The sequence below is a fragment of the Telopea speciosissima genome, chromosome 6, assembly GCF_018873765.1.
Source record: "Telopea speciosissima isolate NSW1024214 ecotype Mountain lineage chromosome 6, Tspe_v1, whole genome shotgun sequence".
NCBI lineage: Eukaryota > Viridiplantae > Streptophyta > Magnoliopsida > Proteales > Proteaceae > Telopea > Telopea speciosissima.
Window position 1 is genome coordinate 28,110,525 of NC_057921.1, and position 15,650 is coordinate 28,126,174.

General features: G+C 42.1%; 1 protein-coding gene across 1 annotated transcript in view; it reads left to right on the forward strand.

Moving 5' to 3' along the window:
- The window catches only part of LOC122663985, a 53,481-nt gene that overhangs the window by 22,019 nt on the left and 15,812 nt on the right, over positions 1-15,650 (forward strand). Inside the window, exon 3 of the mRNA XM_043859654.1 lies at positions 13,173-14,531. Within this exon, the coding sequence (XP_043715589.1) occupies positions 13,173-14,531 (1,359 nt within the window). The remainder of the gene's footprint in view (positions 1-13,172; positions 14,532-15,650) is intronic.

Sequence of the window (15,650 nt, forward strand, 5' to 3'; positions counted from 1 at the left end):
CTCTCTTTGTCCTTCCCTATCTCTCCTTTGGCCCCAAACCCTTCAGGTACTTTGACATGTGGTCCTCCCATGATGGTTTTCTTCCCATTGTTCAGGCAGCCTGGGCCATACCTGTCCACTCTTTCTCCTCTCCCCTCCTTGCCTTCACTAAAAAGCTTAAGAATGTCAAATCTGCCCTCAAATCTTGGAATTCCTCCACTTTTGGAAACATCTCCTCCCATGTTTCCTCATGTCGTGATTCCCTCTCCTCTATCCAGCTCCGCCTCCAGTCTGACCCTCTCAACTCCTCTCTAGCTACAGAAGAGACCCTTGCCGCCTCCGAGTTAGCCTCCGCCCTATCTCTTGAGGAGAGCTTCCTCAAGCAAAAATCTCGGATCAAATGGCTTGAGCTTGGCGATTCGAACTCCGCTTTCTTCCACAAGTCCCTTAAAGCCAGAACCAACTCCAACTCTATCCTCTCTCTCACCTCTTCCAATGGTGAGGTCCTCTCCTCTGTTGATGCCATCAAGTCTGAAGTTGTGTCTTACTTCAACGGCATTTTTAACCCCCCTTCCCCCCTCCAACCCCTCATCCCGGACGGCCTTAGCAACAAATTCATTCCTCAAAACATGCTCCCCTCTCTTTGCTCCATCCCCTTTGATGAGGAAATCCTCTCTGCTGTTAGATCTCACAAGGCTAGCAAAGCGCCTGGCCCCGATGGCTTCAGTATGGGGTTCTTCACCACTTGCTGGGACCTCATCGGCCCTGAGCTTACTTGTGCCATCAGAAGCTTCTTCTTCAACCCCCACCGGATCACTAACATCAACCACACCTTCCTCGGCCTCATTCCCAAATCCCCCGGAGCCTCCTCCATGACTGAGTTCAGACCCATCTCCCTCTGCAACCTCCTCTACAAATTCATTGCCAAAATTCTTGCCAATCACCTCCAACTTGTCATTGACTCGCTGGTCAGCTCCAATCAATCAGCCTTCATTTTTGGTAGAAGCATCTCTGATAATATCATCCTTTGCCAGGAAATAGTTCGAGGGTTTCACCGAAAATCCATCTCCCCATTTGCCCTTCTGAAGATTGACATCCACAAGGCTTTTGACTCCATTCGTTGGGACTTCATTTCCCAAGCTCTTCTTAAGATGTCCTTTCCCCCCGCTTTTGTCAACTGGATCCATTTCTGTATTTCCACCCCTCGCTTCTCAGTTCTTCTCAACGGCAGCCCCGCCGGCTTCTTCTCCTCCTCTGTTGGTATTCGTCAGGGCTGTCCTCTCTCTCCCTTCCTTTTTTGTCTTTCCCTCGAGGTCCTCTCCCGCAGTATCCAGTCCAAAACAGACCTTCACCTCATTTCCCCCATTCCCAAATGTAAACCCACCAAGCTAACCCACCTTGCCTTTGCTGATGACCTCATGATATTCTCTAAGGCTGAACCAACCTCCCTCCAGTCCATTATGGCCTCCCTTCACCTTTTCCAGGAGCTCTCTGGTCTCTGCATTAACCTCCTTAAATCCCAAATCTTCTTAGCCGGGGTCCCTGAAAACACCATAGCATCCCTTTTAGCCATCACGGGCTTTTCTCCTGGCACCCTCTCGGTTCGTTACCTTGGCCTCCCCCTCATCCCAGCTAGACTCTCAGCCCATCATTGTAACCCTATCCTTGACCTCCTCTGAAAGAAACTTCAGCTTTGGAAAGCCAAACTCTTATCTTACGCAGGCCGCCTCGAGCTCATAAGATCGGTTCTCCAGTCTTGTTACATCTATTGGAGTTGTGTTTTTGGCCTCCCCAAAGCTACCATAAAGGCTGTTGAGTCTATTATGTGTACTTTTCTTTGGAAAGGAGTGGACTCTACAAGGTTTCTTCATCCCTTGAGCTGGTCCTCCACATGCCTCCCCAAAGCCGAAGGGGGTCTCGGTCTCAGAAGGATCTAGGATGTCAACATGGCTGGTTCAATCAAGCTGCTATGGAAGCTTCTCACCAACAAGACCAGTATCTGGACTTCCTGGGTGTATGCAGGGCCTCTGTGCAGAGACTCTATCTGGACTGTCAGCCCTACCCCAGACTCCTCTTGGACCTGGCACAACATTCTTCGAGTAAGACATACTGTCAGGGGTGCTATATCGTGCAGGATTGATGATGGGCAGCAGACCTACCTTTGGCTTGATCAGTGGCACCTTTCAGGTGTCCTTGCCTCTATAGTCAGCCCCCGCATCATATATGGCTCAGGCTTGGACAGACTTGCCCCTGTGGCCTCCATCATCTCCAGAGGCTCATAGTCACCTCCCCCCCCCCCCCCCTTGCTGATCTTTGGAGATCCCTCCCCCCTATCCCCCCGGGTCACAGGGGCAGAGGTGACACCACTATATGGCTCCCATCCCCATCGGGTATCTTCAGCTCCCACTCTGCTTGGGACATGGTTAGACATAGAGGGACGCCCTGTCCTTGGCATAAGGTAACTTGGTTCAAAGGGCACATCCCTCGCCAGAGTTTCACCGCTTGGCGTGCCTTGGCAGATTGCCTCCCCACCCAAGCCTTTCTCATCCGTCGGCACATGCAAGTCTCTCCCAATTGCTGCCTCTGTTGGAATGGGCATGAAGACACAGACCACTTGTTCTTCACTTGCCCTTTTGCAGCCTCCATTTGGAATCAGCTTCTCTGTCATTGCTGGCCGGCTCGAAGAAGACCATTACCCCTCTCTAGGAAATGGATTTGGATAGATATGACTTTTGGGAGGAACTCGATTTGTGACAGTGTGGGCAAGCTCGCCTTTTGCGCTACTATCTCCCACATTCGGATGGAACGCAATCTTAGAAGATGGACTTCCAAATCCCGCTCTTTTAACAGGATTTGGAAGGCCATCTTATTTGATGTGTCATCTAAAGCAGGCTCCCTTCCCCCTGGTAGTGTAAAAGATACCCCAAGGAACAGGCTGATTGTTGTCTCCTGGGGTCTTCCTACCTCCATTTTGTGTCCTAGCTAGTCGCTAGCTTCAGTTTTGTTTGTCCTTGGGCTTGTACATTCCCTCTTCTTTCTTCGTAATTAAAATTTTCATTCATCCAAAAAAAAAAGAGGAGCTAGGTTTTTTCATCCGCGACCTCTTCGCTTGCTTGCAGGAGGAGTTTGTAAGAGGAGCTAGGTTTTTTCATCGATCTCTCTTATACCTTTTTTTCTTTCGATTTGAGAATTAGTGTAGTAGTCATACACCCTAGGACAATTCAGGCTGTTGAATCTAGGGCTGAAAGACCACCTGGTTTATGAGGTCCATAGGAAAATCAGATCTGAACCTGTGATTATTGCCAGGATTGGTTGCAGGTCTTAAACCCTCCTTAAGAGTAGATGGGCAACCCACTAAGCACCAAAATCTTGGCTTCCAACCAAGATTTTTTGAACAAAACAACATGCGAGAGAGAGAGAGACACGAATAAGGGGTTTGGGATTTGAGCAAAAACAACACCCAAATGGGGTTGCATAATCCACGGACAGAAGAGACAAACTAAGAAGGAAAAAACACTTGGAATGGGGTAAAGAGAAATGGAAGAATGGAAAATCAAAGGAAAGAGAGAGATGACGGAAATGGGGATTCAAACCTTATCACAGCAAGAAAACCCCAACGACTTGGTAAAAATATTACCCATATCGCAACATAAAACGGAAAACAGAGGAAATAGAGCTCTAATGAAGGAGTTCTCTTGATTCAACGCCAGTGATTTTGAAACTTCAAGCGAAGGTTAGTAACCCCCAACTCTATTGAATCCGGCGAAGGAAACTTCAGCAAATGAGTATTAATTTAACAACAGATTTCTGAAATTGATTCAGGCGGACAAAGGAATTGTAGATCTGGTGCGCAAGTTGGGGCTTGGAAGGTCCACCCCAAGTGAGTGTGTGCAAGGGTGCAGGGGTGAGAGATGGGCAGTGGTGCCAGTTGCAGAGATGGGAAGTCGACTGAGGAAGAAGAAGATTAGATTAGGTTTAGTTGTTTTAAGGGGAAGGGCAAAATAGTGTTTTAAAAAAAACTGACATGCTGATTTCACTAATTAACAGTTAAGAAGTTTTTTCCATCAGTTTTTGGGCTCAAAGTGATATATTAGCCCTTAGTGGGGTGGCATTAAAATATTGGTCCATTTGAGGGGGTGGCGATGAAAATTTCCCTTAGCTTAAATAAGGGTGTACATGAAGTATCAGGCCTTAATATGGCCAAAAACCCACCGACATGGACTGCCGAAATATGGCAGAAAAAATACCATATTTCGGATATTTCGGTATATTTCGGCCATCTCGACAAGCCCGAGATACTGATATATCACGAGATCTTAAATTATGATTATGACAATAGGGACGTAACTAGGGAAAACAAAGACAGCCAAATATTTTCAAAAAGGAGTAATCTGGTTGAGACCCAAAAAGACAATGGTAGGGATTATCATTGTGAAGAAGAGGAGATGGAAGTCGGTTTATAAGGTAGACTGCTGTGGAAAAGGCATAAGACCAATATGGAGATGGAAGATTGGAATGAAAGAGAAAAGCAAGTCCAGACTCAATGCTGTGACGGTGTTTCCGCTCAGCAGCCCCATTCTGAGCTTGGGTGTGGGGACATGAGACTCGCCGAGAGATGTCATGAGAGCCCAAGAAAGAATCCAACCCCTGAAACTTCCTTCCGCCATCTGTTTGTATACATTTTATTGTAGTAGAAATGAAATTCTGAACCATTAGCTTGAACCTAGTGAAAATAGGTAGCACATCAGACTTCCTAACCATTGGAAACAGCCAACAATACTTGTTGTAGTCATCCACATACAAGACATAGTAATGATACATGTCATGAGAAGTAACTGGGGCTGGTGCCCAAACATCACAATGTGGTAGTTCCAGTGTAGAGGTACTAATAGAAGGTGAAGTAGTAAGTGACAATTTGTGACTTTTGGAACAATTACAAGCCTTACAAAAAGTAGAAACAGTACTAGAAACTGGTAAAGAAAAAGAATGAACAACATGACGAACAGTCCTAAAGGATGGATGACCAAGTCTGGAATGCCAGTTATCCATGGAAGCACAAACTGCAGAATGGGAGAAATAGGCACTGGAATGCCAGTTATCCATGGAAGCACGAACTGCAGAATGGGAGGAATAGGCACTATGCAAGGGTAAAGTCAGCTCATAGAGGCCATTGTTACTCCGGCCTTGATATAATGTCTGGCCTGTCCCCTGATCCTTAATTAAGAAACAATCAGAGTAAAATTCAAAGAAAGTGTGATTATCTTGACAAAAACGTTGAATGGAAAGCAAGTTTCTATGAATATCAGGCACATGCAAACATTAGACAGATGAAAACAACATGGAGGAGTGAACAAAGTAGCAGAACCAGAACTAGTAATTGACAGACCTTGCCCATTGCCTATTATTATTTGCTCAGGGCCACAAAACGGAGCACTTAGAGCAAGATTGCTCATATCTGCAGTTAAATTATTAGAGCCAGATCTAGTAACCAAGTTGTGCAAGCAGAAGACCAACCAGATGAAGAAAAGCAAACATTACCAAGAAAAGCATGATTGTATCGTTATGGACACACAGAAGCAGTGTGACCTTCAGTGCCACAGATCTGGCAAGGAGAACGACTGGAGGAAGAAACCGGAAAACCAGACTGGGAGGGCACAGATTGCGAACTTACAGACTTACCAGCAGTACGTGATCGAGTACCAGAACCAGAGTCTGGTGAGACATTCTGATCTCGAGGTCGCTGAGTGCCAGAAGACGGTGAATATTGCTCACGATCTGCAGATCAAGTGGAATATCGCTGAAATTGACGCCAATTGCCACAATTGCGATTGAACCTTGAGTTCACAAAGCGCTTGTTGCTCTGGAAGAGAGCATTGTGGGCAGAATCAGACGCCATATTCGCCGTAGAGACAGAGGACACAACCTCATCAGAAATGGATTGAAGGAAGTTCTCATGAATGAGAAGCAGATCAGTCAGATCCACAAAGCAAACTGGCTCTGCGCACAGATGAATAGATGTGGCAAAGTCGCGGTATTCAGTTCCCAAACCACGAAATATCGTCAGCACGAGATCCTCATCTCTAATCGGCTCATCAATAGCAGCCAAAGCATCAGAGATATAGCGAAGCTGAAGAAGGTAAGCAGAAACAGAATCAGACCCCCTTCTGTAGGCGGGAGAGGCGATCTTTGAGATCCAAAATACGATTGCGAGACGAGGGCGCATCAACACGTGCTAGGGTATCCCCGGCATGCTTGGATGTAGGAGAAGCAACAACCTGAGATAAGGCCATCTCAGACAACGAAGAAATAATCCAACTCAGTATGAGTTGATCCTGCCTATCCCATAGCAGAGCAAGAGAAGCCGCATCAGCAACCGACAAATCAACAGCCGGGGACGGACGAGGACAGCTGCCGTTGACAAAGCCAAGAAGATCATAACCTCTGAGAAGAGGCACAAATTGAGCATGCCATAGAAGGTAATTAGTTGCAGAAAGCTTCAGCGGAAGATAAGGCGAGACATTGAGAGTAACCAAGGGAGAACAAGGGTTTGCCGACATCGAAGAGGCCGCCATGAGAGATGAACCAGAAGGAAATCAAGAAAGGAGGCGACCCGAAGATCAAGAAATGAAAAGAGAGAAAAAAAAAAAAGGCAAGAAACGAAAAACGACAGAAAAGCTCATCAGAGCATTGATGGCATGACTGATACCATGTTATGAAATGAACCATGACCTTTATTCATCTCTCATCAATATATATATACAGCTCATACAATAAATGATTCTAGAACCTAGTAGAACCTAGTGAATACACATGTGGCTAACCCTTATGAGGAACCTTGGGCTTTGGCGGACCACCACGGCCACGCTTTGAAGGAGTATGAAGCTAGGCTGCATGTAGTTGTTCTTCACCATGATTAGATCACCACTCTCCTTAAACCTGTTCAGGTGGATTTGTAGCAAATCTGAGTGTCCCACATGCAGATCTACATACTGCAACTCATCTTCCTTTTTTTCAAACCCTAAACGATTTGGGGAAGATGAGTTGCAGGTTTTTTTTATTTATTGCAAGGGCATTTTTGTCAGTTCACCCCTTGTTTTTAACGTTGTTAGTCCTACACTAACGGAATGGGGGCATTTGTTAACTTTTAAGAACCTCAGGGGTGCACACAGCATTTTCCAAAACTGAGGGATATTTTTGTAATTACATGATACCTCAGGGAGCTACGTGAAAAAACCCAAAAATTAACTGCTACTATTGATTCTACTTGGGCAGCAGATTCTTATCCCTCTTCTTCTTGCGGATGTAGTGCTTCAGCTCTGCATCATTAGGCCTTTTCTTTTTAGAGTCTAGTCTATTTTTGAGTCTTCTATATGAGTTTGTAAGGGAGGCCAGCATTGTACACGAATTTGAATGAATAGAAAAGTTGCTTGTGCAATGTTGAAATCCTGAGATAGGATAAGTGAGACGCCTAGGGTGAGATGCCCATTCCATTCCCCCATCCCCTTCCATCGGTTCATGATTCCAAACCCTTATTTTGTTTAAATCGATCTCAAGAGTGCTACAAGCTGCTGGATTTCTTTCAACTGATTGCCACATCGATTTCCTAAAGATTATCACATCAAGATCATTGTTGCTTCAACAGGTTATTAACTTTGTGGTTTTTTTTTCTCTTTGGTTATCTTTTTCAAGTCTCATCATTCTTCTCCAACCAACTTGAGATCCTATTGTTCTCTTTGGGATCCCATTGCTCTCTTTCTTGTTCTCTGGAGATTTTCTGTTTGATCCTGCCTGGGATTAGACCTATTCTGGTTCTAGTCTTACATGAAGATTCGTGCTACTGGTTCTCCCACACTAGACCCACATCGAGTTGGAAGAAGAAGCAACCAAGTTGCTGGACAGGTCTGAAACCAGACCTGGTGGTAAGAACAGTACCAACTATGGTCGATGGTTTGATTCTCTCAAATCTAACTGAGTTTGGTTTAAGGCTTTGTAGAAAGAATTGCCTAGTGGTAAGTATTAACCCTTCAAAGTTGTAAAGGGAGAGGAAAAAGGAAGATGGAGATCAATGACAGTTGTGACTGGTCTTGTATCTCTTGGGAACTGGGCAGGGAAAAAAAACCTAGGAGAAATAGGGAAGGGAAAGAAGGTAACACAAGAGAAGGGGAGAGAAGAAGATTGAAGGGAGGGGGAATCGCACATGCTACACGGCTACTCAAAAGAAAAGTCAATATTCCATTATCAACTCTATTCCGACAATGAGGATTACAAGCATATATAAAGAGAAATAAGAAAAGAGCATTCCAGTGCATGAGGCTCCCGCTACTGCAGGGTCTGGGACAGGCAAAACGCAGCCTTACCCCACTTTGTAGAGAGGCTCTTTCCTCCTAAAAATAAAACTAACTCTTAACTAGGAAACTATCTCAATAGGGAAATTAAAGCAATTAGGAAACTTGAAATCCTACATGTCTAACTCTAACTAAAAATCCCAATTAAAAATTATAAAGAATCCCAAAATATAAATAAATAAAATCCTAAAAATATCCTACTGGACAAATTACCCAAATTGGACCCGGTTCTCAGTCGAAGTTCTCAAACGGGTTTGTCCCCGTCCAAAGAACTGCTCTTGCATCAAATCCCCGGTGATGAGTAAAACTCGTCCACGAGTTTTGTAGAACATTCGAAATAAAAACACAAGAGCGGGGGCTAGCTGCTCCTTGTCTGCAACTTGAACAAAATCCAAGATATAAAGCTTCGATGTTGTATCTGTCTTGAAATATGTGGGGCATAGCAAACTCTATTTGTAGAACATTCAAAGACCCAATACATACATAACCCATCATAAGGTTTATTTCCAATAAAATAAGCCCTTTAGATGACTTGTACTCATAATCTTATTAAACAGCTTGGTGAGCCAAGATAAATCACAGATTCCTAAGCTCTTTCACATTTATATTGAGACCTCATCTGGGCCTTTTGCCTTGCCTACTTTCATCCTCCTTAAAGCTTTTTTTATGCCAGACACCCTAATTTTTTGTATATATCTACGGTATGTGGTGCCTTGATGGGTAATGCAGTCTTCCAAAACACTATTACTCGAAGTGTCTTTATTTAGTAGGCTGCATAGTTGTCAAGGCGGCAAGGCGACCTAAGGCATTGGATGGGTGCCTAAGCACTTTGGCAACAAGACTCCCGCCTAGGCGACCAAGGTACCCAAGTGTTATTTTTTAATTCCTCTCTTTTCTAACATTATTTAGTATGCTACAATATGTACCTTATATCATCAAAAATCAACTCTAAGCCACATCTAGTCATAAAAAAATCAATATTATGCAACAGCAAGTCGTCACAAATCAACATTAAGTCGCATCAAGTAATCAAAAATCAATATTAAGCAACATAAAGTCATAAAAAATCAACATAGAACTAGAAGACAGTAGAACTAAAGAATTAAGCTATTGAAGTTTGAAACAATTGAAACATATATTTGGTTTATATTGTTCTTAGAAAATATAATCTTATCAATAAGTAATAAGCTGCTCTCGATTTAGAAAAATGTTCTTGTTCTCTAAGAAGTTTGATTGATCAAATGATTTTATTTTTACATGAAGCTTTTTGTATTAGGTAGAACACAACCAGCTTTTTAACAAATCTAAGATTGTTTAAACCTGATTTATATTGAAGGAGTTATGTTCCGGTCAAACCTTATTTGGTGTGCGTAAATGCTGTCAAAATCGCTTTGAATGAAAATATATTTTTTAAATATCAAAACAAATGAATATTGTACCACACTTTGGGTTTTTGGCAATGTTTTACCATTTAGATTTATTGCATTTTTAGTTTGAGAAAAAACCCAGCATTAGAAAGTTGAAGATTTCACCTACTGCCAAAAATCCAATTTTTGTTCTTGAATTGGGGGGGTTGATCATTTTGTAATTTGATTTTTAACTATTTTTATTGTATTCAAATAGTGGGGGTATTTGCTTATTTATGAATAATATCTTAAGTAAAAAATATTTACTTAAATGATATTTGGCATAAATAAGTGCTTGAACTTGGTCCAAGACCAATTAAACCAATGCAAGGCACCCTGCACTAGGGCGGCAGTTGCCTAGGCCCCTAGAGATCGCCTGGACGCCTAGGCGACGCCTTGACAACTATGGTAGGCTGCATAAATAACCTTCCCATCTCTTCTTAATGTCCTCATTCCTTATTAGTACTTTACCATCTTCACTTTTAATACATCTAACATGGTCAAGATGTCTTCTCTTCCTTTCCCTCACTTTAGCTGTCTTATTGATAGCATTTTAAAGACCTTCATATTTCTTAACCCTTGCTTTTTCCACAATCTTCTTAGCTTAATTTTTGGCAAATTTATACCTTAGTAGATCCTCTACATCCTTAGTTCTTTGCCATGTCTTAAAACTAGCTTTCTTAGTCTTAATGGCTGCTTGAAACTCATCATCCCACCACCAAGTCTCTTTAGAAGAATGACGTTTCGATTGGTTTCAACCGAGATATCTTGGGTTCCCAAGTTTCTGAGATGAAACCTATATGTACTTATCGACCAGCTTTTGACATATTTCAACAATATTTTGGAAATTTCGACAATTTCGATCAGTTTTGACCAAAAAATACGAAGTTTTGCGCAATTTTATCCAATTTCAACCAGCCCAGTTTCAACCACTTTCATAATTTGACCAGTTTTGAACAGCCCATGACATGTTGAGTTTTGCCTGAACCTTGCTACAACCTTGCACTAATCCATCCGTGTGTTCCCAAAATTGTAATTTTCTCTTTTCATCCAATCCTACCTGGGACGCGTAGGTACTAATTATATTGAGAACCTCTTTCTCCAACACAAGCTTGGTTGATATAAACTTATCTCCGAATCTTTTAACATCCACCACATCATTCTTTAAATCTTTATCCACTACTATGCCCGCTCCACTTCTACTACTTTTATCTCCTGTATACCAAAGTTTAAAGTCGTCCAATTCCTTAGCTTTTTTTAGCCTTCCATCTAGTCTCTTGAATACACGCTATGTTAACCCTTCTATTCTTCATAACACCTATCAATTCTAGAATCTTACTTGTTAAAGATCTAATGTTTCAAGGTGCAAAGCAAATCCTTCATCCAAGGTACGAGAACTTTTGCCTACTTGTCACCATATCCGGGCGCCGACGCGGTGTGTCGCTTAGAGGGGACACCCTAGTTAGCCCTTGCTCACTTTTCACTACACCCGGGTCATAGTTTAGTGTGTCACTTATTCTGTCGGGGAATGCCTTAGCATCAGCATCAGCATCAACAACAACGACAACTCAGCCTTATCCCAACTGAATGGGGTTGGCTACATGGATCCATGCAAAGACAAAAACAATTAAACTTACTAGTAGAAGGGAAAAGAGCACAACATTGACAAAAACTCAGGATTATCCTATCTAAATGGGGAACACCCTAGCATAACCTTTATAACTTAAGGTTGTAGAATCCATGTAAAATAGTCTGGCGGTTTTTTATGGTGCCAGCTGTCAACTTGACACACCAACCCCCCTCCTTTATCCGGGCTTGGGACCAGCAGCCAACACTGGCGGAGTTTAGCACTGTTGATCCATTCAACTAAAATAAGAAGGTTATGACAAAATGGGCCAAGAGCTGGCAACTATGATTCAGAAAGGTTGTGCTCTGTTTTCAGGTAATTAGGGTTGATAGTAGAGGTTCGACAAAGTTCTTATCCATATTTTTTTAGAAAACAACTTTGTTTCTTTTCAAATAAAAATGGATTCTTGAATAGGCTTCTGCATGAATTTCCAAGAAAATATAAAGGTGGTGTTGAAGTGCTGAATTTTGTGTGGGCTTGGATAGATAGGTTTCTCTTGGGTTTTCAATGATATGGTTAGGCTTGTCATTGATTTAGGAAAGCTTTTTCTGTGTGTGGGTTGGGTGGGTTGGAAAACAACAATTGGCTGTTGATTTTGGTATTCTGTGGGAAATAGGGTTGGAGGGATTGGAATGAATTGGTTAATGCTTGAATATGGATGCTTGGTTTGATGGGGTTAATGGACCATTACAGTGGTTTCCTGGGTTATGCAGTTCCAGGCTCTGTAAAATAATTAAAAAAAAAAAGCCTGATAGAAAAGACTAAAGAGAGGAAAAAGAACTCCTGGAAAGCCACCTAGTGTTGAAGGAAATCACTTTGACACAATAAACCCACAATGCCGAAGAGAGTGATTGATCTGTAAAATAAATCCTTCCATAAATCGTAATGTGTCTCATTATGTCCCTTTGAGAAAAGCACCCGAATGCAGATTTGACTCAAATGAATTACCCTTTGAAGTTCACAGTTGGCCAGATGTATCTTTGTTTTGTTTCTAAAAGTAATAATTAGTTATTCCCCCTTAATCTTTTACACCCGCTAATTAATAGTCTCTCCCTCCCATTGGTGAACTCATTGACCTTTGTTGTGCCCATAGTTGTCATGGCGTCTAGGTGACCCAAAGCAGTGGAGGGCCTGGTCGTGAAGGCGACACCAACAAGGTGCCTAGGCGACGCCTTGATAATTATGGTTACACCTGATCAAACATTTTCAGTTGATTTTCATATTTCCAATCTAATCTTCTGTATCATTATAAAAAAAGGGCGTACCCAGTGCACGAGGCTCCTGCCACTGCGGGGTCTGGGGAGGGTCATAATATATGCAGCCTTATTGTTGCTTTCACAGAGAGGCTGTTTCCAGACTCGAACCCGTGACCACTTGGTCACAATGGAGCAACTTTTACCATTGTATCAAGGTCCGCCCTCTAATCTTCTGTATCATTATGCTATTGAAAATTGTCTCTTAGTATACCTGTACTCGAGGATCAAGATCTCAGTTTCGGTCAGGCCCGAAACCGAGACGTGCTGGATCTCGTTTCAAGATTTTGACACTGGGCTTCTCTGGGTTGGAACCCAGGGCCGAAACTTGGGTTTCGTTTTGGCCAGGCGGCCCAGGCCCAAAACCGAGACAACTCGAGATTTCGGTCAGTTCGACTGAGATTTAGTTCCATGCCTGTAATGTTGCTATGGATTTCATTTTTTGATTTATGTTGGTTGTATTTGTGTAGTTTGGACTTTGGAGCTATTGCATTTACAACATGACAATTTGTTTGTGAGTTTTCGTTATTGTTCATACATTTTGGCTCTTTTTGCTCACCAGGGATCATCTCAAGCTGAAAAAAGATTTGATAGGCATTTTCCCAGTGAGAACGTTCAAATGAAGGTGGAATCTGGGACATGTAATGTGTGCTCAGCTCCTTGCTCATCATGTATGCATTTTAATCGAGCTGTCTCGTTCATGGCATCAAAAACTGAGGATGAATTTTCTGATGGAACATGTCGGGGGAAGGCAGCTAGTCGGTGTTCTTTTAATGCTGCTGCTGTATTACCTCCTAAGAGCAGAGCATGCAATGATCAGCAACCTACAGCCAGCGAAATCAGTAACTTAGTCAGTACCAGTTCAAGTCATGATTCATTTTCTGAAAATGCTGAAAGTAAAATTTTGAGAACATTTGATACATCTGAAGATGTCAAGATGCTCCCAAAGCACCACTCAGGTGGAATGAACGGTCAAGATCTGCCTATTCCCAAAACCATTTCTGGTCAGAGAGCTGTGATTTCAGCAAGCAGTCATACTGTATCTAATTTGGATCGGAGAACCTTCTCAAATCAAGATCAAGAGCAGAGAGGTTTTGACTGCCATGGCGATAACATTTCATGTGTTAGTGGAGCTAATGATGCAGATATCCCAAATGGTAATCATAATGTGGGCATGGAGAGGAAGAATGTATCATGTAGTTCAGCTTCAGTTTGTAGCTTCCCTCCAGGAGTAATAGAGAAGAAAGTTAATGTCCACAATGCTTCAGGTTGTCTCTCCGATTTTCCTTACGAAATAGAAGAGAGCCACACTAACTCTAGGAGATCAGGTATGCTCTCCAAAGAATCTATACAAAAGAAGAGTCCTGCAATTACAGCTACTCTGGTTTTTAGTAATAAGACTGATTCATCAGAGGTTCCTTCCTCAAAAGATATCTATGCTAGCAATTGCTCACCAAAAGTACAAACTCCATATTCTCCTTCTCACAGTGGTAAAGCAATCTTTTGTAATGCAGATGCCAAGGATCTAGAAGAGAACTCATTTTCTCACTTCCAAGGAGAACCTTCAGAATGTTCGATGGAACATATAGAATCATCATTGGATAGAGTGGTAATAAGTGATGGTGTTGCTGTCCAGGAAAATACTGCATGTAACTCTGCTGACATTACTTTGAAATTGGACAATAGCAAACCTAACCTCGTCACAAGTGCTTCTTCCATTTCAATGAAGGTTTATCCATGCTTGGAAGCTGAAGTTGCCATTGATACTGGGGAACCAGAAACTGAAGCTGTGAAATGCTCCGAAAAAAATGAACAAGATGAAAAGTCCCATGCATCATCTGAGGTAGCTTATACACATGACCCTCCAGTGCAGTCCCAGCACATTGATGAGAGAGATGGATCAGATATTGTGGAGGATGATGTAAGCACTGATTTTTTTTCTTTGTTTTAATGTTCCAATTAACATATTTTTTTTATTTTCTAACTTTCTACATTGTTGAAAAGCTTTTCTCTTGTGTTTCATGTGAAATATATAGTCTTGGGATTTGTTGCACATAGGTGTTGTTTTGTTCAATTTATTTGAGGGCATAGCTGCCGAGTTTGTGGTTTGGTGATAAATAAATGATTCACATTTTCCTTTCTATTGTATCATGTGCTTCTGTTTCTGAGGAAAAATGCTGTGTGTTGCTCTCTAATTTTCTCACTTGATTTTGATTTTCTAATGTCGAATGAAAATTGTTTACAATTCTTGTATTCAAGATTTCTGAGTCTTAGTCAACTAATTATTCTTATATATGGAAGCAAAAGGAGTTTAGCCCCTAATACAATTGGCCTGGTAAAGTCAGGGGTAAGTAGAGTATGGATGGTACAAGGTTCTCACGAATGGTTCATCATTTTGTTTCCATGAGACATCTTTTTGTTTCATAAAATTTAATGCTTTTATTTCTGAAAGAGTGGGTGTTCGGCAGGATAGGGGCCATAACTGCCACATATGATTCAGGTGGCACCTAGAAAACAAGGTCCCCCCAACAAAAAAAGGAAAAAAAATAAGGGAAATTTACACATACCACCCCTGAGGTTTGACGAAAGGATATTTTCACCCCCCAGTTTTGGAAAATTCTGCGTACTCCCCTAAGGTTTGCAAACGGTAACAAATAAGTCCATTCCGTCAGTTCATGACTAACACTGTTAAAAATTAGACTTGAACTGACGGAATTACCCTTCTAAGAAGAACAAAAAAAAAAAAAAAAAAACCTGCAACTCATCTTCCCCAATCGATTTTGGGGAAGATGAGTTGCAACCATCCCAGCGCTCCATTGATTTTGATTTTTAAACGTTTGCCACTCAATCACTCCTCTTCAACCTCTTTGCCTGAACCGAATCATTAGCATCTTCACCATCACTCTCTGCTCCACCCTCATCACCATCTCCCTCAAGATCCTCACAATCAAACTCTAACCCTAAACTCTGATTTGTTCACCTGTTATGGGGCAATCTGTCGACCAGATGTTGAGTGAGATGGCGCAATCTGTTGGACTAT